Genomic DNA, 23,616 nt, shown 5'->3' with positions numbered 1-23,616 from the left:
GCAAGCACTACTCAAAGCTCAAGATTTTGACATCCAGTTTTTTCCTTCTGTTGGCTGGCAAATTGCAGTTTGGCTAGGAATAGTAAGCAAATCTGGCTTTCTGAGTCTACTACTGATGCTATCCCAGCCTTTCCTATCTTCTTGCCCTCTGTGACAGGTACTCTGTGACATCTGTAACATCAGCTGCAGAAGGTGCGTATGGACATGCAGTTTTTAAAGAGGCAGAGTCTGGACTAAAACAAGCCCAAATATCTGGAGTAATATCATCATTGTCCATTTGTAGTATAACTCACAACTCATCATTGGAAGGTAAATGTGAGTTATATTACAAATGGACAATGAATGTATCCTCAGAACGTGATGATGAGGCCGTATTGATGACTGTGGTAATCTATTTGGCCTTCAGTCTAGAATATATCTATATCTGTGTTAGGCTTTACTCTTTCTCTCCATTTTTGTATATATTGTTGGATTGAATTAAATTATATGTTTTATTCAGTAACGTATTATATGCCATTTTACTATATTTTTAGGCAGTAAACCATTATTCAATGGCTATTGACCTTAATGTTTCCAAATGTCAGGCAAGACCTAGGGGGCAAGGAGGTAGAGTTGCAATAGTCTATCATGTGTCTATCCCTCTCACCAGAGATCACATTCCCCAGTTCCTTGGGTTTGGATGTGTGTTACTGAAAGCAAGAGCCCAGGACAGAATAGGGATACCATTAGTGTACTGCTCATTCTGTAGCTAAACAGCTTTCATTCCTGAGCCAACTAAGCTGCTCTCCAGGGTGAGGAGTGGGGTGGAGTCCCCTTGGCTTGTTGTGCTGGGGGATTTCACCATCTACGCCAAGGGAGTTCTGCCAGGAACTTCATGACCTCTATGATGGCCATGGGTTGGTTCCAATTGGTATTCTGACCTCACCCATGCTGTAGGGCACACTGTAGACCTGGTTTTCTGTATTAGGGTAAATTCCAAAGACCTGGGTGTGGAGGAACTCTCTGCAGTTCTATTGTCATGGACAGACCATTATCTGGTGGGGTTTAAAGTCACTGGAACTCAGTTCCTTTGCAGGGGTGGGGAACAGACTAAGACGGCCCACCCCATAAGGCTGATGGATGCAAGTGGTTTCCTGATGGCTCTTTGGGAGTTTCCTATCACCTTGGCAGGTGATCCTGTTGAAGCCCTGGTTGATCTCTGGAATGGGGAAACGGAAAAAAAAACATTGACAGGATTGCTCTGAAATGTCTCATCCCAAGAAGAAGAGCAAAACTAGCCTCCTGGTTTACCCGGGAGCTGGTGATGATAAAACAAGCAGGACATAGACTTGAGCAATGGTGGTGGAAACTTGGAGTGAATCTGACCGAACATAGACTAGGGCATATGGGAAGGCCCAATCCGTGGCAGGGGAAGCAGTGAAGAAGGCATTCTTCTCAGCTACTGTTGCAGCTGCATAGAGTTGCCCTGCAGAGCACTTTCAAGTGGTCAAGTGCCTATTATGTCACAGCCCGAAGGAAGTGAATGTAGACCATACTGTAGGTTCACTGTGAAGAATTTGCACAACACTTTGCAGGCAGATTGCTTCAGATCCATTCTGGCTTAATGCTATAGTTGAGATAGATCCTGTGAATGTAATATGGCCCCTGCTTGCCCTGAATTCATGGATGAATTTCAGTTTCTCTAGCCTGATAATGTGGCCAGGACCCTTGAAGAGAGGCAGCCTATCTCATCTCTGTTGGCCCTTTGTCTTTCCTGGCTCATAAAAACTGCCAGAGTGGGTAGGAGGAGGGGTGACTGCCTTCTTGCAGCAGGGTAGGATCCCTGCATGCTTAAAGGAGGCAAAAGCCTATTCCTGGGCAAGGTGCTGGAGCAGCTTGTGGCTTCTTGGTTCAGGAATTCATGCATGAGATGAATTATTTAGATACATTTCAATCTGGCTTCAGGCCTGGTTATGGGATGGAGACTACTTTGGCCACTTCGGTGAATGACCTATGCCAGGAACTGTACAGGGGGAGAGTGTCCCCACCTCTCAGTGGCTTTTGATACCATCAACCATGGTATCCTTCTGGGCTGTCTCTCCGGGATGTGACTTTGAGGTACTGATTTATGGTGGCTTTGGTCCTTCCTGGAAGAGAGAACTCCAAAGGTGATTAGAGGCACCATCTTGGAAAATAGAGCTGGGTAACATCTGTTGGCCTGTGGTGTCTCTCAGGGTACTTCTTTGTCTTCCATGCCATGTACACGAAACTGCTGGAAGCGGTTGTCTGGAATTTTGGGATGCAGATGACACCAGACTCTATCTCTCCTTGCCATCTAAATCCAAGGATGCTATTTCAGCTCTAGGTCAGTATCTGGTGTTAGTAATGGACTGGATGGGGATAAATAAACTGAAACTTAATCCAGGCAACATAGAAGTGCTTCTGGTGAGTTGTAACACAGATCAAGGGATAGGGATTCAGCTTGTGCTGGATGGAGTTATGCTCCCTCTGAAAATATAGTTGCATAGCTTGGGGAGGGGGACTTCTGGATTTGTCTCTGAGCCAAGATTTCCAGGTTTCAGCATTGACCAGGAGTGCCTTTGCACAATTAAAACCAGTGCTCCAGCTGTGCCCATTCCTAGAGAGGTCTAATCTGGCCATGGTGTCTTAGTTACATGTTGGCTGGGTTACTGTAATGCACTCTATGGTAGGGATGCCTCTGGAAAGTATCTGGAAAATTCAGTGGGTCCAAAGCATGGCAGCTAAATTGCTAACTGGGGCTGATCACCAGGATCACACAACCCCTCTGTTACTACAGCTCCTCTCATTGCTGATCTGTTTTGGGGCACAATTCAAAGTGCTGGTTTTAACCTACAAAGCCCTAAACAACTTGAGTCTAAGCTATCGCAAGGGCAGTGGCTCCCTTTATGAGCCTGCTCAAGTGCTAAAATCATCAGAAGAGGCCTTTTTCTTGGTCCCACTAGCAGCTTCAGTTCATTTGGTGAGGATACAGGAGAGGGCCTTCTCTTTTGCTGCTCTCAGACTTTGGAACTCCCTCCCACAGGAAGCCAGGCTGGTCCCTTTTTTTGCTGTCCTTCCACAAGCAGACAAAGACCTTTCTCTTCAGACAAGCTTTCCTTTAATGCCTGCTTGCCTGAGTGGGGTTTCTAAATGGTTAGTTGTGCCTTACTCATTTGAATGTGTTTCTGATTTTGTTTACCATCCTTTAGCATAGTATTTATTTGATCCTTTTTAGTATTTGTATATTTACTATTTTTAACTTTAAACACTTTTAATGATGTAATCTGCCTTGGGTCCTTTTTAAAGATAAAATAAGGGTGATAGATGACAGACAGACAGACAGACAGACAGACAGACAGACAGACAGACAGACAGACAGACAGACAGACAGACAGACAGACAGACAGACAGATGTACTTATTATTTGACATGTTGTGAGCCTCTTTGAGCACTATTAGTGGAAAAGCAAGATACAAATAAATAGGTGTATGGATGGATGGATGGATAGAGAATGCTTAGTTTGCTTCCAAAAAAGAATTTTTCAGCAATTCCACCTGGATTTCCTTGCTGCTAAGATGGAAGAATTTCAGACATTTCCTTAAAAACCTATTTCCATGTGTCCTCTAACATATGGGTGCAAACACCAAACAAAACCAGACCTTATGCAGCCTGAGTAAGATCAGGAAATATTATAAGTCCATCAGAGGGCACATGCTTTGCAAGCAAAAGGTGCCAGCTTTGATCCCTGGCTTCTCCAGTCCAGGCAAGGAAAGAACTCCTATGCAAAACCCTGGAGAGCCACTGCTAGATACAGCAGATGATACTGAACTAGGAAGACCAATGGTGCAAGTCAACATAAAGGTTATTCCTCATATTGTATATTATTTATTAATTGGGTAATTTGTTGCCATTTTTTCTCTTTGTAACACCCATATTCAGACTTCTTATGCTTCTAACATAAGACAAGTGTTCATTTCTTTAACCTTCTAACCAAACAGCCTTGTATCACAGAGAACTAAACTGTTTGAGCTCTCATCAAGTAAACAGAGGTGGGTTCAGAGTGTTAATCACTTTAATAAATGACTGAACGAACAAGAGAGAGAGAGAGAGAGAGAGAGAGAGAGAGAGAGAGAGAGAGAGAATTTAGGAATGTAAGGCAGTGTAAGAATCACTTAAGTAAAGCAGATGCTTAACATGTCATTTGAAATTTATTATTATTTATTACATTTCTATCCCGCCCATCTAGTAACCTGAACACAGGTTATGAATTGTACAGGCAGGCATGGTGGTCAAACAAAATGACCGGTGTCTTGATGAATTTGGTGGTAATGGAAGGGTGATCATGTAAGCATTTGTCACCTTTCGGCAGGCTGTCTGTCATGTGCATGCAGTTACATAATTAGTCATCTGACAAGAGGTCATCTTGAGCAGGGAAAAGCTTATGTGATTTCTCTTACACTCTGTACAGGATATTACCCATGTCTTGCAGAACTAGAAGGCTTCTGCTATCCCATACCTAGACAGCAGGACAGAGGATCTCTTAGCGTTGGCCACAAATATTTTTAATTAATATGATTTCTAGAAGGACTGAATGATTGTCTGCATTAAATAAAAATAATTAAAATCTGCAGCACATTCTTTGAGAGTGCTCAGAGATGGCAGAAAGGAGATGGAGAGCAGCAAATTGATTTTCCATTTTAAACTACCTCTATCCTATTGTTTTCAAGACTGTTTTCTGTCCAGCCAGCTATTTCTTCTAAGATTCGACAGCTCTACATCCTCATCCTCATTTCTGACAATGTCGAGAGATTAGTGCATCATGAAATGCATTTTGTAAATTTAACTGTACTTTCTGCGCTGGATTTCCTTATCCATTTGAACAGTGACATCTCTAAAGACCTGCTGCAGGCCATGATTGGATTGTTCCTACCAAATTCTTGCAACAATTTCTTGTATCATATAGAGTAACATACCCTAACATTATTTATATATCCCCTCCCCTCAACAGATACAACAGCTGAAAGTAAGGTTGCATGTTGAAGATTTGCATGAGAAGGGTTTGCTTCTGAACTTGTGTTACTCATGGTGATTGTTAACACTATGGTGAGAACCTCAGCTGGGTGGTGGAGAAATTGCAGAATTGTATAGGGGGCCTCAGAAGTAGAGGTAGTTAGGGCTTATTGGTGCACCCCCTCTTTGTCTTGCCTCTTTTTTGCTTCCTTGCCTATAGATCGAGACTGCAACCTTGACTCCACTTCCTCCCACACACCTCCCTCTCTTGTCTCTCGTATGTAGTCCATGGTAGCAGACCTCACATTTTCTCTGTCCCAAACATATAGCTCCTTTGATCTCAATGAACAGGGTGCAAAAAGGCTTCCAAATAGGAAGAGTGTTATCTTGTAAAATCAGTTTCGATACATCCATGGATTGCTACTCCAGCAATCAACCCATTACATGCAAACAAGCTCAACTGACTACAGTAGGAGGTATTTCCATCTCTCGAAAGTGGTTTTAGATTCTGAGCACAGGTGGCTAAATTCACCTCTTGGGTATTTCAAGTGATCAACCAACTGCAAACTGGAGTCTTCAGCATCAGTTTCTTGCTCTTCTTTTCTCTCCCCTGCTGAACAATGTAAAGTATTGAAATGAGAAAGCTGCATATTGGATCACCAGACAAACACACACAGAGAAATGTGTGTGGATGCACGCACACATGTGCATTTGCGTTTCCAATCCACCGTGGCATATTTTTTTCAGGAAAAAAAATTCACTTAGAAAAAAATATTTCTATTTTGAATCAAACTGCACACTGAAAATCGGCCAGCTCAGCCAGCACATTGATCTTCCTTTTTCTCTGTTGTTTTGATCTTTCTCCTTCAGCGGTGTTGCTTTTCGTTCGGGAGCGGTGAGATGTGCCCTTCAGGAGGACCGGTCTGCCTTCTTGGCCAACAGGGGAACAGCCATTGCTGCTTTCCTCCATCATCGCCACCACCAGTGAGAGAGCGAGAGCTCATGTGTCAGAAGATGCTGCTTCCACCTGAAAGGCAAATACAGTACCGTTGGACGGTTATATACCTCCCATGAGAGAAACATTTTTCATGGCTATAACAAAAATGCAGCACGGATGACGCCAGGTTACGTACGATTCCTGTGGGCTAAAGATTGTGAAGAGCAGGCGGGATGAAACAGGGGTGCTGCTCTTGAACAGCCGATCCCAAAACGTGGTGTCCGGCTGATGTTTTGGGCTACAGGTCCCATAAATCTCCAAACATCAGTCATTTTGGCTGGGACTGATGGGAACAGTAGTCCCAGACATCTGAAGGACGCCTCGTTGGTGCGGTTATTCACCGGTTGGGCGACATACCGTCCCTCCCTTCCTTTCAGCGCTAACGTGGAGAAAAGCTGAAGAAAGTGCACAAACGCGCGCGCCCGCGCATACACACACACACACACACAGAGAGAGAGACGACTTGCTGCGGGGCTCCAGCACGGCACTCCATTTTCCAGGTGATTCTGAGAACGCGAAGAACTGTCTCCCGACGCTGCATTAGGACCCAGGGAGAACTGCTCTATTCAGAGCCCAGTACGCCTGCGCTCTCCTGAAGTGTCCGGAGACCGGGGCTGCCTGGACTGAGCAGCGGCGAATAACGGCAAGAAAAGCGGCGGCGGCGAGTTCTCTGGCACCCAGCCTTGAGCACCACCTGAGAGATCCCTCGGGCAGGCGGCGCGTAGGAGGGGGGGAGCAGAGAGGGACGAGCTGATCTTCATTAATTACTCCACCGCCCAAGCGATCCACCTGAGGCTTCCGTGTTAGCCAGCCAGTCCTGCCTGGGATCACCAGCTTTGATCAGCCTCCCCCCCCACACACACACACACTTTGGTTGTCGATCCTCGCATTCTGCCTCCCTCTCCTGGTTTTGCTCTCCCCCCCTTTCCCGTCCTTTGCTTAAAGGCAAAACACAAAAGCGTTGCCTCGCTTCGTCAGACGGTGAGAGAAAGCCTGCCGGGTCCGGGAGGGCTGGAGCGCTGTCCATTTCAGCACCACGCTCCGGAGCGCTGTCCATTTCAGCACCATGCCCCGCGCCTAAGTCTCCCGGCTCCGGGCGGGGAGAAAGGGGCCTTCAGGCGAAAGCTGCCCATACTACCAAGGGCGCTTTTTAGGGTTGCTGCGAAGTGTGAACTGCATCAACAAGGAGGAAGCTCTGGAAGACGGGAAGAAGAGGGAAAGGCTCTGCCTACAGCTTTCCTGGTCTCTTTTGTCTGCATCCGAGAGAATTCTGCAATTGGAGGGGGTTTGGAGATCTTTTCCCCCACTTTGATTTATTGTTGCTTCGTCGTCACCGCTGCTCCTTCAGAGGCTTTGAATTCAGTGTCTCTGTCGAGTCTGCTATTATTAAAACCTAAATATTAGGACTTCTACATGTTGAGCTCTTCTTAGCAGCCACCCTTTGCTCCTGCCTCTGCTTCTGGGACTCAAGTGCAGAACAGTTTTGTTTTTAAAGCCATCTTCAAGAGGTTTGATTTGATTGCTGCAGCTGGGCATTGGTATCTGCCCCCTTTCTTCCCCTCTCATCTTGTGTGTGTATATGTTTGTGCGTGTATGTGTGTGTTGTGTCTGTGAACCCTTTTAATCCCACTTCCTCCAGTATTTTTGTTACAGGCACCTACCACCTTCCTTTGAGTTCCCTTTATAGGTTGGCTCTGTGACATTACACATATTAATGGGCACATCTAACTGAAGGACCTATCTCTCTTGCTGATACTTATACGCCCACTTAAATCAACCAACCTTTCCTTCTCAATCACTCCTTTTGGAGGGAGTGCATTATCAGTGTTTTCCTTTTCCCCCTCCTTCTTTTTTCTTTTGTGGGTTCTGGATCCCTAACTGTAAATGATATCCTAATTACCATTTCAATGCTCCAGTACAGAATCTGGATCTGCCACCATTAACATTCACTGGTACTCGTGGCTCTGCATCACCAAGGATTGAAGGGTATAAGTGGCCAAGAACAGTGGATGCCCTTAATGTGGCTGCTTCTTGCCAATCTGGATAAGATCTCAAGTTAGTTATTGATTGCAGAAACCCCAACCCCTGATGTGCTTGTTGTGTGCTGTGCTTGCTTGGATGAGTCCACGACATGCCTAATAAGAGACGAGATGGGCCAGGGCGATGAAAGCGATCGCATTGTGATCAATGTGGGAGGGACTAGGCACCAGACATACCGCAGCACCTTGCGCACCTTGCCAGGGACACGGTTGGCCTGGATTGCTGAGCCAGATGCCCACAGTCACTTTGACTATGACCCCCGCACAGACGAGTTCTTCTTTGACCGGCACCCAGGTGTCTTTGCCCATATCCTGAACTACTACCGCACAGGTAAGCTGCACTGCCCAGCAGATGTATGTGGACCTCTGTATGAGGAGGAGCTGGCCTTCTGGGGCATTGATGAAACAGATGTGGAGCCCTGTTGTTGGATGACCTACAGGCAGCACCGGGATGCTGAAGAGGCCCTTGATAGTTTTGGTGGGGCCCCTCTGGATAGTAGTGCAGATGATGGAGATGCAGATGGCGCTGGAGACTCAGGGGATGGTGAGGAGGAGCTGGAGATGACTAAACGCTTGGCACTCAGTGATTCCCCAGATGGAAGGTCTGGGGGCTTTTGGAAAAGATGGCATCCCCGTATCTGGGCACTCTTTGAGGATCCCTATTCCTCCAGATATGCAAGGGTAAGCCACACACTGAGAACTTACAATGCCTTCCTATGACACACTTTTGGAGAAGTTATATGTTTGTTATTGATATTTGTGCAAGGCCTTACATGTAAGAACAAATGGAGAAGCACGTGCCTTATAAGGTAAACATCACATGCGTACCTATAGGCTAGCAATGTGGAGCAAGAGCATAGCACATTGGGACACCAAGATCGCAATCCATTGTTTAAGTAGATGCCTTTCCACACTCAACAACATGTCTTGTTGTCAAGGTTGTCTCTTGGCCTGCCTATGCTTCCATTTCAACAATGTGAAGAGATATTCATTACTAAAGACACTTAACTAGAGGTGTTTACACTGAAGTCAGCTTTTTTTAAAGAGCTACAATAGTATTCTTTCTCTGATTTCTGAGTCAAATAGCAGAAACTAAATTTCAACTATTAATTTTTTTACTTTAACATTTGCATTTTCAATTAGACATTTATCAAGATGTGCATGGAAGACATATCATACTGAGGAGGGCAGGGTGACTATCTCTTGCCATTGAGGCAATTGGAATCAATAGAAAACATATTCTGCAGTCAGAAAATCATTGTGAATCAGGACAAAATAGGCCTTTCAAAATTGGTATCTCTTCATAATTTTGTGATAACTTAGGGATGAATTCCGCTTGCAAAACATCAGTGGGAGCTGGATAAATGTCATGTAGCTGCTGTTTGGAGGCATTGTGGAGAAAGAGAGAGTATGAATAAATAGGTGGATGGAAAAATGTTTCATTTTTGTGCGATTTTAATGGGATATTTGTGTGTCTGTGTGTCTGCATTTATTCCCTGTAGTGCCACACAAAAGTGAAGCACTTTTCCACCTGTCAACCCATCCTCTCCTTTATTCATTCATCCTCTCCATCTTCCAGATGACCTCCATTTATTACATTATATTTAAAGATGCTGGACTCTGGTTTTTGCTTTCTTAGTATGTTGATTGGTCTCTCTCTCTCTTTGTGTATGTGTGTCTGTGTTTGTGTCTGTGTCTATCTCTCTGTGTGTATGCAAGTGTGATGTATGTATGTGTGAGAGATTGAGATTGAGATTGAGATTGAGAGAGAGAGAGGTCAACTAGCTGATTTTTCCTATGTGGAAAGAAGAGATATCGAAGGTAAAATAGAATTTTATATATAGATTAGGATGGGCAAATTTTAAATTGTTGGAGAATTGTTGGATGCTTAATACAAGCATAATTACTTACTGGGAATATCAAGCTCAGCAAATATCTTAGCAGGGTAACTGATGTCAGGTTGGCGAAGGAGTGAATGAGATGCACTGCCTGGAGGAGAGTCCCGAGGTGCTTTCTACACCTTCACTTCTTTTAAGTGACTTAGTTTTTTTTTCACAGACTCTTCTGAGATTTCCTACCGAATTAGCAAGCTGAAAGTTGTGAGTCTTTAAATAGTGTGCAGCAGAAAGGATTAATTAAATATTTACTACAAGATAAAAGGAAGCAACAATGCTTTGGTTCCAGTGATCTTTTCCAAGAGAACATGAAAACATGTGAAGAGTTTTTTAATCCCCCAGACAGACATGGTGGTTTTCTCTAATAAAGAAAATATGAAGACAGACGAGATTCTAAAGTATCCCCTTATGTCCTCCCCTTCGCAGTTGCTATAGTATAAACTGACTGAAAGCAGAAATAACCCATCATAGTTACCAATCCCTTATGCAATGTTCCTTAGTTCAAAATAGACTGTATCTGAAAAGAAAATCAGTGCAAAAGGAAAGGATTTGCATGCACAAGGTTGAGTCTGTGTGGCAGAAATGGTTTCAGGTTGCAGGATTGGGAAATGCGTCCTGAAGAATCACTACTGGTTAAGAGGAGGACATTGCTGAACTAGAAGTATCAATGGCCTTACCTAAGAGTAATGAGTCCTAAAGGACACCTACTCTATGTCACTTGTGGGTTTGGTGCAACATGCATCAATTATGGTAATGCATGCTCTTGAAGTCAATTTATGCATCCTGCTAGTAAAAAAGATAGCACTGAACCATTCCTATTCTTTACTTAGTACATGTTGTGTTCATTACAATGAGGAGGGTTTTTTCTTTGCATTTTGTATCTGTGTCATATTTGTGTTATATTACATTTTTTCTACCATTGTCCATTCCAAAAGCTATTATGAAGGAAATGATATTCTTTAATTGAAGATATGTGTGGGTTTTACAAAGTGTCCAAAAGGACTAATACATAAACAAGCAAATGTTTCATTATTTTTGTACATCCTTCACCCATTAAGGATACATTAGCAAGCAGTTAATATAATACAGAGCCTAAAAAATGTGTATATGAAGAAGCACTTGAATAGAAGCTATCATAGTTTAATGGCAGACATCACAAGAGCCCTCAAAATATTGAGCCATGAAAAAATAAGGATCATAGGTTCATTAACATATAGTTCTTTTTAAAAAGGCAATTAGAAAGAATGAAATATCAAACTAGTAAAAATATATGAATAAAGCATCATGAATGTTCCATACATTTCTGAATACTTGTACTGTAGGCTTCAATTTGCAAATGACTTTGTTCTAAATCCAGTAGACTGACCCAGCAAGAATATATAGCTCATATTCACATACAGACATCAAAATGTTTGGGACCAATTTGCCAAAGGAAGTCCTTGATACTTGTAATGAGTTCATTATCATTGGGCTGCTTTCATTTTTGCCATTGGATGACCAAAACAAGAGAGAGAAAGCAGTCAGACTGAGAATTGCCATGATGTGGATGTAACTTGTACTGAGAAAATGCCTCTAGATACATTGTACTTGGCAATATATATAACAGAGATTATAGGTGGGGGAAATTTAATTTTAAACTCAAGTGCCAGAGGCATGTGTTTCAGATGAAACACTAAAGCACCAAAGTATTGGAAAACATGCTAATATTTGTAATGTAGTAAGTAAAAACAAATCCTTCCTGGTTTAGGGGGCCAGTGAAGACAAACGTATAAGAAATGCATGAAGATATTCAAATGAGCTTTTACTTGAATAATATATACATTTAAAGTAGGAATGGGTCAGAATTTGGATTTACCAAAATGTACACATTTCTTCGTGGAAAGAAACAGAATATAAAACTTCAAACGTGGAAAAAACCAAAACTTTCTCAGATTTCTTGGTTTTGGTTCTCACCAACTATGCTGATTGAAATGGGATTCCTGGAACTCACATGTGAGGGCCTCCAGAATCTGCAGATCTAAACTGGGATTCATCCATTCAATTTCAAATGTTAATTTGTGAGAAATTAGAAGAGTAAGGTAAAGCAGACAACCAAAGTAACCTGTAAAGAAGCTCTAAAAAGAGCCTGCTGTCTCTGTGTGTATGGGGGTGGGTGAAGGGCGGATGATAAGAATGGTGATATTTTGTGTCAGTCCAAGAATCAATTTTTTCCCCATGGGTTGAATGTTTTAAAATGCCTTTAAACTCTGTAGGTATCTTTCTGGGGCAACTTTATATCACACTATGTTATAGATTAAGCTTTCAATGGTTGCATGAGGCAGTGATTGACGTTGGCATATCAATAGTTCTAAACTGACCTAAGTTTCTATGTGTAACTTTTGGCCTATCCTATCTCATAGTTCAGTGAGGTTGTTGGTATATGAGTGTGCATCTTAGACTAGATTAAAAATTCTAATAAGTCAGTACAGTGTGTGGAAGGATAAGTATATTGTATTTGTAAAGCCGAATGTCAAGTAATTTGCATGTGATCTAATTATATTATTGTAAAATTTATCTGTTATTAACTAGTACTAGGCATTATTAACTCCAACTAATAGCAAGAACGGTACCTCTAGCTGTTTTCACATTGGCATACCACCTACTCAATCATCTCTGCAGTGTTGACACTGTGAGAGCACTTCTGTGAACATATAACATCCCTTAAACTAGAATGGATTTCTCCCCATGGGAAACAATGTGTACTATTGAGTAATTCTGCAGTCAGCATTCCTATGAATATCAGAATGGCTCCACAGGGTCAATCATTGAACCGAATTTGAAGATCCACTTCTCATACTGTGTGTGACTTCAGCAAGGCAGTGTCTCTCTGTTTCATTTCTTAGTCAACAAATATAGAAATAGCCATGCCTTACTTCCTAAGGTGATGTAAGTGTCCACTCAAAATATATCATGTAAGTGTGAAAAATAGGTGCTCACTTATGCAGGCCCACTCATCAGGGAACTGTGATTCACTATAGCTTCCTATACATATACATACAGTGCAAAAGTTAAAGCTGGGAAGTAATTAGTTATAAAGAAGAAGTATATTTAACTAACTAAGTATTGGTAATTAGTTCCTTTCTTCAGTAACAGAGGAATAACTATAGTACATGAAGGTTGTAACTTAACAAGTGGTAACACTACTCATTTTCTGGTGGAACTGTAACCTCTAGTTGCAAGGTATGCCCATGAAATGGCAGAGGAGAAATATCTTACTTATGCTGGCTCTCATTTTGTAGTCTCGTGTTTTATTGTGCTTGTTGCGGCAATGACAAGGTGGATGGGATAGTCATCTATCTATCTCCTGCATGCCTATCTCCCTATCTCATAACAGTGTCTTGTGGCACGGGCTTTTGAGAAGTGGCTCCAAGTTATTGTTAAGAAGCATGAATGAAAAGAATTGTGTTAGAATTGCCAAACATAGTGGCAACCGGCTACTTTTGGAGGCCTTGCAAGAATAACAATAACTACTTATTAAAAATTCCAAGCTCTGGGCAAGAACAAATGCATTAATATTTTTAGATTGCATCAAAGAAATATAAGATATTAATAGGACAAATAGGTATTTGCCTTGCAGGTGTAAAGAGTATTCATTCACTAAACTCTTCCTTCTTGCTGATGTAGAATCTTGACTCAACTAGACAATTCCATGAGGAACATTTATGTTTTAGCAGATTTCTCTCCTCCAGGTGACAGGAAGAGACAGAATACTATTCCCCACCCCCACACACACACTCATCATGGTCTCCCTAATTTGTGCAGATTGCTTCAGTGCAAAGCAAGTGAGAATTTCTTTTGAGAAACAAAAAACACGCCCACCTTGTCATTTTGTGCAGATTTGCATTATATACATATCTTTGCTAATTTGCACAAAATCTGTCTCATTCTTTTCCCTTGTGAAGAGCACCACAAAATGCCTCACCCTCTTGCATGGCAAGAGGAATAATTTTGCAATTCTGTGTTCTCACTAGCAAGGATGAGTCAAGGGAAGATTTACATCCCTTGCCTGCACACATGAGTACCCTTCTTTGGCAGCTGGGGAAGGCTGCCACTCCCTGTACATTCAGTGTACATTCAGGCTTGCTTTGGCATAAAATGAGAGCACAACATGGAAAATGCCACTTGGGGGTAAAAACAAGTTAGATAAAGATCACTTGGGAACAGATGGAGGAGGAACTTGTGTGAGGAACAGTATCTCAATTATAGAGAACATGCATGCAAGCTGGATATCCCAGGTGCAGGACCCATCATCTTCAAAGGTTCGGGGAGCAGTTTGTGGCAAAGACTTCTACTTGAGACCATGGGGAGAGGCTGCCAAATACTGTACTATTGAAATTTGTAGTACCATATTTTTCTGTGTATAAGACACTACTTTCTCCTAAAATCATTACAGTAAAAATTGAGGAGCGTATTTTACACAGAAGTAAGCTGAGATATCTGAGGAGAGAACAAAATGGCACATACCTTGCCTCTGTAAACAGTTTTCCTACAGTTAGGAGACTTAGCTTCCTCCAGTCATGAGCCTTATGGATGCCGATGCTGAACAAACCAAGTAGAACACACCTCCTCAGAACCTGTAGGCAGTGCTCAGATTCAACAGGGACCCCTAATGTCTGAGCATTCTGAGCCCAGAGGCTGAATACTCAAAGCTAAGTTTTCTTAACTTTTGGGTTAGAAAAGCGGGGGGAGGAGCATCTTATAAACAAGGGTCTGTCATAAATGGAAAATTACAGTATTTAAATGAGCAGAGTAGAGTGGATTTATGCTCGGCTGGTGCCTAGTGAAAGGAGTAAATACTTGGGACTGGTAACTAGGGAAAAATCTTACCATTTTTGTTTTTGGACATGCGCTTAGAGATTGATCAGAGAAAAGACAAAAAAATCCTAACGTGATTTACATTAGCCCCTAGAGCTGGTTTCATGATTGTAGTGTGCTCACAGTCATTTTGGAGGAAAATATCTACTTCTCCCATGGAAAAATAATAGTAATTGCCTAGGAACTAGGAAGGAAGAAAAACAACAAAAATCAATCTATTTATTAAGAAGCTGTTACTTTAAAAGAGAATGGGGAAAGATATCTGGGTTTACCTGACTATTGCTCAGTCTATTTCCACTTGTACAGGTTACTTGGTATAAGAGCTGTTAATTGGCTTCTGACTAATATGGCTGGATAGGCAAATATTGTGACTTTGTGTAAGGCAGCTTTCCATGTTCTTGAAGTTTGTTTTTGTTTTTGTTTTTGGCTGCCTCCTAATTTTACAACAGGATGTAAAAGTGAGCCTTTCCCAACTCTTACAGAAAGGTACCTTTTGCACCAAACCAAGGCCCCTGTGTTAGAATCCAGGCCTTTCATTTCATTCCCCTGGTTGTTTAGCTGAATATATTTAAGACTTAGCCCAAAGGTATGAAGAGGAAGAATATATGCACCCTATAGAGACTCCACAAAAAGGTAAGACATTTCCCATGTGTACACTCAGCTCCTGGCATAGTAAAAGTAATCAGAGTGTCTGCTTAATTACACAAAATACATAGTACACCTCATTAAATGGAAGGAAGAAAAGGAGTACCTCTTCAAGTGTTGTAGGGAAAATATTCTAACAGATATAGTCACAGATTTTCTAGTGTGAGGAAATTGTTAGCATAATAATGAATAAGATTATTTGTGGTTTATTTGTGGTATTTAAACAGCTTGCTAAATTTTGCACAGCCATAATGTAAAAAAATCTGTTGTTTAATTCTTGCATCTTCTTAAAATATGAGGCTGAAACATTTACTAACAAAACCATGTCCTGGGATGGTCCAAGCTCTCTGGTTTCCTGAGATGAGAAATAAAGTGCCACCACACACACAAACACATACAGCACTTTACCTAATGGCTGCCGCTCATTAATACACCCAGGCGCAGACAGCCAGGAAGCCACCCCATCCCCTGTCACCCAGGGACAAGGCCAGAGAGGTGCTGGTGGCAGCACTTGCAGAGGCAGCCACTGTGTCCACTGCCTGAGGAGAACAAAATGCCTTAAGGCCTCACAACTGCTTTCACGAGTAGGCTGTACATAAAGTTGACTACAGTGGTGCCTCGCTTAACGAGCGCACCGTTTAACGACGAATCCGCATAGCGATGTCTCAATTGCGATCACAAAAGCGATCACATTGCGATGTTTAGATAGGGAAAAACTCGCATTACGATGATCGGTAAGCGTTTCACTTACCGATCTTCGCATTGCGATGTTTTTACAGCAGCTGATCGGCGGTTCCAAAATGGCTGCAGCAATTGTTTTCGTGCCCTGCCCTTGCTTACCGAGGGTGCGAAAATTGTGGCGCTATGGAGGAACATCACTGAACGGTGAGTTTAGGGCCCCATAGGAACGCATTAAACTAAGTTTAATGCGTTCCTATGGGGTTTTTTTGATCCGTTTAGCTATGTTTCTGCATAGCGACGATTAATCCGGAACGGATTAACGTCGCTATGCGGGGCACCACTGTATTTGAATAATGCCTGGCTCGAAGTGGCCACACAGCCTGCTTTTAAAAGTATCCATGGAGCCTCTGGCCTTCTCCAGCTTCCTTTTTGTTTCATACTTTTGGCTTCCTTCTCTGACTTGTTTGTCCTCTTCAGGCCTTCCTGAGACCCTCTTTTCTTCATGTGCCAACAGATCAATTCTGACTTACGGCAACCCTTTTTCAGGGCTTTCCAGGTAGAGAATACTCAAATTGGGTTTACAATTCACTGCTTCTGGGGAGTTCCCTTGGATTGTGTAGCTTTGCCCAAGGCCTCACAGGCTTGCTCCGTTCATTGGAGGCCCAGTGGAGAATCAACCTCCCAAACTCTGGCTCCACAGCCAGATACCTAAGCCACCCTCTTTTACATAACGCCAGACTCTGGAAGGGAATTCGTGGCTCCCAGTCCCCTCATCCACTCTCCTCTCTAGCTTAGTCCCTCTCCAGCTGACAGCAACATGGATACTGGTGTATTTACAGCTCACCATGCTGTTACCTGAGGGCTGGCCCTGACTACTTAAGACTAAAGGTTTTTATGTCTAGTAAGTCAACTTGGATCTTCACATTTGACTCATAATGCTATGAACTGCAATGTCAGTAGATGCTCACAGAAAAAAAGGACTACTTTTCCAGTCCCTGGATGGGAAAGCATCTTGTCCTCTAGAGCAGGAATAGCGACATGTTTCCCTCGAAGATAAGTTGGGCAATAGAATAAGAGTGACATGACAGCTGCAAATAAGGATGGAGCTGGCAGTGCAGGGAGACTGGTTTCCCCTTCTTCAGTCTGATGCACAGAGAAAGAGGTTCCTGGGGCAGGCACAGACATAATAAATAGCCTGTGCTCAAAAGGGTCTCCTTAGCTGTTGAAAGAATCCAGGCACATAGAGAGCTTTTCTTACCTTGCAAATTAACTTGCGCTGTTTTGTGACTGACCTTCAAGACTTAGACACAGGATCCTATAAGAAAGGTCTCATTTCTTATACAGAAAATTCTGTCTGAATCACATCTCTCCAATACTTCCATGTTTTCAGCTCTGAACACAGGCTCTCTGTAAGATCTGTTTCTGCCCTGGAAGAGAGGCTCTCCTACTCTCTTTCTTGCACATACAGATACATAGACCTACAGCCCTGGCCTTATTTGCTGTCAGTTTCTGACACATTCTCCACAACATCTCAGCATGCAGGAATGTGGAGAGTAAAACTTCATCTCCTGGCACACTGAGTTCCCATCTTGTACCTCCCGCTCCCTGATGCTCAGATGAGTGGGCACAGGGAACAGCTGTGGAGCGTGCCAATTGGTAAGCAGAAAATAGCAAGCAGAAGATACTTTTTTAGCTGCCGGGGCACAGATTAATGCTGAAACATTAATCTGGTCCATAACTGTCATCTGGATCCTTGTGGCTTTGAGAACAGGCACTGCTACTGCACGATAAATATCCTTTCTACCTTTCACAGGCTGTGTCCACATCCTTTCCTCTTTATGCAGTTCTTTCATTAATAATTTCCCTTGTAAATAAAAAAGATAAAGGTTCCCCTTGACAATTTTTGTCCAGCCGTGTCCGACTCTAGGGGGCGGCGCTCATCCCGCTCTTCAAGCCATAGAGCCAGCGTTTTGTCCGAAGACAATCTTCTGTGGTCACATGGCCAGTGTGATTTAAACACGGAACGCTGTTTACCTTCTTACCGAGATGGTCCCTATTTATCTACTCGCATTTGCATGCTTTCGAACCGCTAGGTTGGCGGGAGCTGGGACAAGCAACGGGCGCTCACTCCGTCGCGTGGATTCGATCTTACGACTGCTTGGTCTTCTGACCCTGCAGCACAGGATTCTGCGGTTTAATTAAAATGATCTGACATAAATTTTGGTGACTAATGAACCATTTCCTCATTTTTGTTATCTCTTTGTTATTATCTAATTTTGACAAACAATAAACACTCTTAGTCTGAGCTAAAAATGACAATTAATTGTTCAACTGCTTATTATTTATTTATTTATTTATTTATTTATTTATTTATTTATTTATGTGTAGCAGGAAGCAATAAATAAACACAACAAGAATGTGTGTTATTTTATTTTTTACAACATGCAAGTAATGGATCCAGTTCTATTATGTCTTGAAGTTTGCTGCCAATATTCCTAATTATGCCTGGGCACAAAAAGATAGAATGTGTCTCCTGGGTGTTAAGAAGAAACTCAATCCCAGCGAAAAGTTTGTCTCTGTGTAGTTTCTGATAAAAGAAAGAATGCCTGCATCATCAAGGGTTAAATTTAAACTTTTAAAAAACGTATGCTTTATCTATATTTGATGATTGTTGAGATATAATAATGGTTCATAATGTTTTAGGTGGAAAATGGGAAATGCTAGAAACTGTTGCCTTTTGTAAGGAGATCTGTTGTTGAGAGCAGTATGAAATAAAGGAGTGCTCAGGAAGAAAAACATTTTAATAATATCCGACAACAACTACAACCTTTTCATAGACCATAAACTTCATTCCTATAGGATACCAATAAGTATTTTTATTTGTTTATTGATTTAATAATACAAATATCCTGCCTTTCTAGTGTTTATACACCTCTTGAGGCAGCTAAGCCAAATAATAATAAATACAATAAAATCACAGAACAGTATAATAAAAGAGAAGACGCCAAACTGTCCTCTTCGGCCAAGAAACACCAGAGTTTTGGTGTAAACACCAAGAAGGCCCTTTCTCTTGTGCCCATTAACCACACCTCCACCATGGTCTGGATACAGAATGGGATTTCTCCATTGGGTCTTAGGCTGTGAACAAGTGTGGGAACAGGTGGTTCTTAAGATACCCTGGACCATTTGGCACTTTAAAGATATTAGCATCACTATGAACTGTGTTCAGAAACAAATTGGCAAAGGTAGCCCTTCAAAGATAGATGGTTTATAATTGTCCACCAGCATTCTTCCAGATACATTGTAGGCCAACCACAATCTCTGGAGACTCTTCAAAATTACATGAATGCAAAGTTTGTTTTCTTATTAGAGTAATCCAGTCTAGATAAGAACAAGGCATATTGTCATCCTGATGAGGTTGCAGCTCATTACGAACAGCAGTAATTGGTATACCAGCCTAAGCAAGTCAAAGACCTGTAGGTACAATGATCAAAATCCAAAACACATATGACATCTTTTGACATTACCCACTGACCTCCTAAAATGTAACAAATGACAGATAAATGTAAGTATTCACCAACATTCTGGCTTGAGCATTTACAAAGTAGCGTACCTCAACTTTAAAAGAAGTCAGCCAGTTTTTCAGCTGTTCTCAAAAACAGGTCTCCATATAAATTCACTTATATACTTCATTTTAGTGTTCAAGGAATTTCTGTTTGAGTGCTTCATTTTTCAAGAATTGAGGACTGTTAAACATGATTAATATATAAGATTCAAACCCGTGAATAGCTACTTAATGCAAATAATAATTTTCCAAAGAAATATTTCATTTAATTTAAAAAGAATGGCTCACAAATAAAGGCAGGATTAGATTCTCCTTTATTTTATTAGCGTTTATTTCACAACTTGTTTTTAAAAATCAGACAAAAACAGCATGTCAGTAATATGGCAGCTGTTCTGAGTGCTTTACAATTAGCTTCTCATTGTCTACACACTGAAAATAAAGGGGATATATTACCGCAGGATTGAGTGATTTTTCTCTGCTGAATATTATGTGACATAAATAGGTGATTCATTCAAACACACAGGATGTATATGTTGAAATAATACATTGGCTAAAATCCTGTTGCTTAACACAAGAAGTCATGCTAAAGTAGGCCTATTGAGTCAAAGGGAATTTGCCTACTCTAGTACACATTACAGTGCTATGGATAAGGATTTCAGCCACTCTTCTCTCACGGAGCCACTTGCGCAGTGTTAGCAAACTGTCCAGGTTTGTAAAGCACCCCTGCAGAATAACCACAGACTTATTTTAACAGAAAAATTTGTCAGACCAAGGGCAAGTATAGGTTGAAACCAGTGGCTGAGAAGAAATCCCCTCAGGTCTCAGAATGAGCCACGCCTCCAAAAAGAAATGAGAGGAATACAGCTCTAAACGACCCCTATTAAAATTACATAGAAGACCTGAGTGTCCCAGCCAAACAGTCAAGAGTTGTATAACAAAGCTATATTGTAATTAAAGTCATTATTCATCTCCCCTCGCTAGGTATTAACTGACATAAGATTCTCCTGTTGAACCACCAATTCTATTTGAGTACAGACAATTTGACCCAACTCTGGGAGGCAGTGGAATACAGGAGACCCTGGTGTGCTCTGGTCCATGGGGCCACGAAGAGTCGGACAGGACTTAACGACTAAACAACAACAACAGACAATGTTCATGATAATTGCCAACCCAATGATCTCTATAGGACTTCTTTCTGAGCACACACAAATAGGATTGCCCAATGTTGAATGGGAGCTTGGGGCAACTGAAGCATTTTTGGTCATTTCAAAAAAGAAATAAACTAATGTGTGCACTAAGCTATGCTTAAAGGGTAAAGATATACTGTTGCTGGCTGATTAGTCTTAGGTGTTTATCTCTGAAAAATCCCCAGGGTTCAGGTGGTTTTATTAAAAGACCTAATGCAAATTTAAACCAGTATGGATTACTTGAAACATTAGCTCTATCTTAGGTGCAATGAATCAATATCCAGAAGTGCACTGAAACTTCTTAAGAAAAGGTCATTTGGAGAGAAAAAAAGCACTTATTTTGCTTGCAAGTGTCAGGTAACAACAACAACATATGCGAATTAATTGCTCAAAATAATTGTTCAGGGTAATTGTTAAAAAATATTCAAAATAATTATTCAAAGATTGTGCAAACAGATTACAAAATTAGACACAATAGAGTTGCAGAATCAATACACTAGTTATTATATAAAAAGAAATATAAACTGCCAGCATCCAAGAATCCATGGGAATATCAGGTAAAGAAGGGTTCAGAAAAAAAACAAGTTAAGATTTTGTGGGACTTTCAGATTCAAATGGACATACACCTTGAGCATAAAACACCAGACATAATAACAACAGAATGAAGAAATGTCTTGATAACTGACTTTGCAATTCCAGGGGATGCCTTGATGTTAACTGGAAAAATCAAAAAAATACAGAGACCTGGCAGTAGAAATAACTAGCTTGTAGTTGAAACACATTTCAGTGGCTCCCATAGTCATTGGGGCATTGGGAAGAATGCAGTGGAATTTTATAAAAGACTATAATCAGCTCCAGAACTCTGAAATAACACCATCAGAGCTGCCAAAAATAGCAATATTAGGAACAGCACACATATTACACCAACATGTAACTGGCACTTAGGTTTTGGGTTAAAACTTGTTTCTGTTATATAATACCAATCAAATACTGTATTGAAATTTATAATAATAATAATAATAATAATAATAATAATAATAATAATAATAATAATAATAATAATAATAATAATAATAATAATAATTAATAATTAATAATAATAATAATAATAATAATAATAATAATAATAATAATAATAATAATAATAATAATAATAATAATAATAATAATAATAATAATAATAATAATAATAATAATAATAATAATAATAGGCAACCTGGTGACAGGAATAAGCAGTGAGGTGGCCAAGTTTGCCGATGACATGAAACTTTTTTCCAGGTGGTGAAGACCAGAAGGGATTGTGAAGAGCTGCAGAAGGATCTCTCCAAACTGGGAGAAAGGGCAGCAAAATGGCAAATGTGTTTCAATTGAAGAAAATGTAAAGTAATGCATATTGGGGCAAAACTTCAAAACTTTAGTTATCAGCTGGTGGGTTCTAAGCTATCCATGATGGATCAGAAAAGAGCTCTTGGTGTACTGGTGGACAGCTTGATGAAAGTGTCAACCAGGGTGTGCAGCGACAGTGAAGAAGGCCAATTCCATGCTAGGTATCATTGAAAGGGGGACTGAAAATAAAGCAGCCAACATTACAATGCCATTGTACAAAACTCTGGTAAGGCCGCACCTGGAATATTGCATACAGTTCTGGTCACTGCACCTCAAAAAAAAGTCATAGTGGATATGGAAAAGGTGCAGAAGAGAGTGACTAAAATGATGACTGGGCTCGGGCACCTCCCTTAGGAGGAAAGGCAACAGCGTTGGGGGCTTTTTAGTCTCGAGAAAAGGCACCTGAGGGGGGACACGATTGAGACGTATAAAATTTTGCACGAGATGGAAGCTCTTTTTCCTCTCGTGCAGCACCATAACCAGGGGACATCCACTCAGATTGATTGCAGGGAGAGTGAGAACAGACAAAAGAAAAGATTTCTTTACCCAGCATGTTGTTAGTCTGTGGAACTCCTTGTCACAGGATGTGGTGATGTCATCTGGCATCTGGAGGAAAAGTCCATCACAGGTTACAAGCCATGATGGGGATGTATAACCTCCAGGCTTTAAAGGAAGGTACCTCCAAATGCCAGATGCAGGGGAGGGGTATCAGGAGACAGGAATCTAGTTGTCTCGTGTGCTCCCAGAGGCATCTGGTGGGGCCACTGTGAGATACAGGAAGCTGGACTAGATGGGCCCTTGGCCTGATCCAGCAGGGCTCTTATGTGTTTCTGTTTAAATGTGTTCTTATGTGTTTCTGTTTAAATCGTTTCTCAGTAATGCAAATATTAATGCATATGCCTGGTGGTGTGGAAGGTTGTTTTTTGGAGGAAATCTGCATTCAAGGTGGCAGTGCAAGTTACAGTATTGCAATATTCTTATTAACAGTGATGCAATTCTGGTTGAATCTTTGCCATATGGCTCCTTGTGGGACACAAAAAGATAAAAAAACATGCAAGGAGATTCCTTGCTGTTTTAAGAAATCCTTGGATGGGGGCCATCTGGAACCTGAGCAGTTTATGAGCAATATGTGGCTTTCTATCTAGGGGTGTGCCAAGATGTATTTTTGCTGCAAATAGTATAGTATCTCATATGTTCCCATTTCAAAGTGGCAAAATGAAAGTAATAGATACTCTTCTTTTATATCCAGACTGAGTAATGTTTTTTTAACTCTTTCATGTGTGTTTAAGACACTTTACAGTTTTTGGGACATCCCCTTCTCATCTCTCTTTCTCTCTCTCTTTCATCCTTTCCCTTC

At 41.3% G+C, this 23,616-nt stretch overlaps 1 protein-coding gene and 1 long non-coding RNA gene across 6 annotated transcripts in view; one reads left to right on the top strand and one right to left on the bottom strand.

Moving 5' to 3' along the window:
- Nucleotides 1-4,189: 4,189 nt before the first annotated feature.
- On the bottom strand, nucleotides 4,190-6,649 carry LOC140703094 (uncharacterized). Its single transcript, XR_012082417.2, has 2 exons — nucleotides 6,144-6,649; nucleotides 4,190-6,037 (listed from the first exon to the last, which is right to left on the bottom strand). It is a non-coding gene; the product is annotated as an uncharacterized LOC140703094 (long non-coding RNA).
- A 334-nt stretch (nucleotides 6,650-6,983) lies between these two features.
- Nucleotides 6,984-23,616, top strand: part of KCNC1 (potassium voltage-gated channel subfamily C member 1) — a 164,026-nt gene continuing 147,393 nt past the window's right edge. For all 5 annotated transcript variants that reach the window (XM_078383869.1, XM_078383868.1, XM_020811342.3 and 2 more), the window contains exon 1: nucleotides 6,984-8,727. In XM_078383869.1, coding sequence (XP_078239995.1) covers nucleotides 8,158-8,727 — 570 coding nt within the window. In that variant the 5' untranslated portion in view covers nucleotides 6,984-8,157. The remainder of the gene's footprint in view (nucleotides 8,728-23,616) is intronic.

Source organism: Pogona vitticeps, chromosome 1 (genome assembly GCF_051106095.1).
Source record: "Pogona vitticeps strain Pit_001003342236 chromosome 1, PviZW2.1, whole genome shotgun sequence".
Classification (NCBI taxonomy): Eukaryota; Metazoa; Chordata; class Lepidosauria; order Squamata; family Agamidae; genus Pogona; species Pogona vitticeps.
This window is presented reverse-complemented; position numbering and strand designations above follow the sequence as displayed.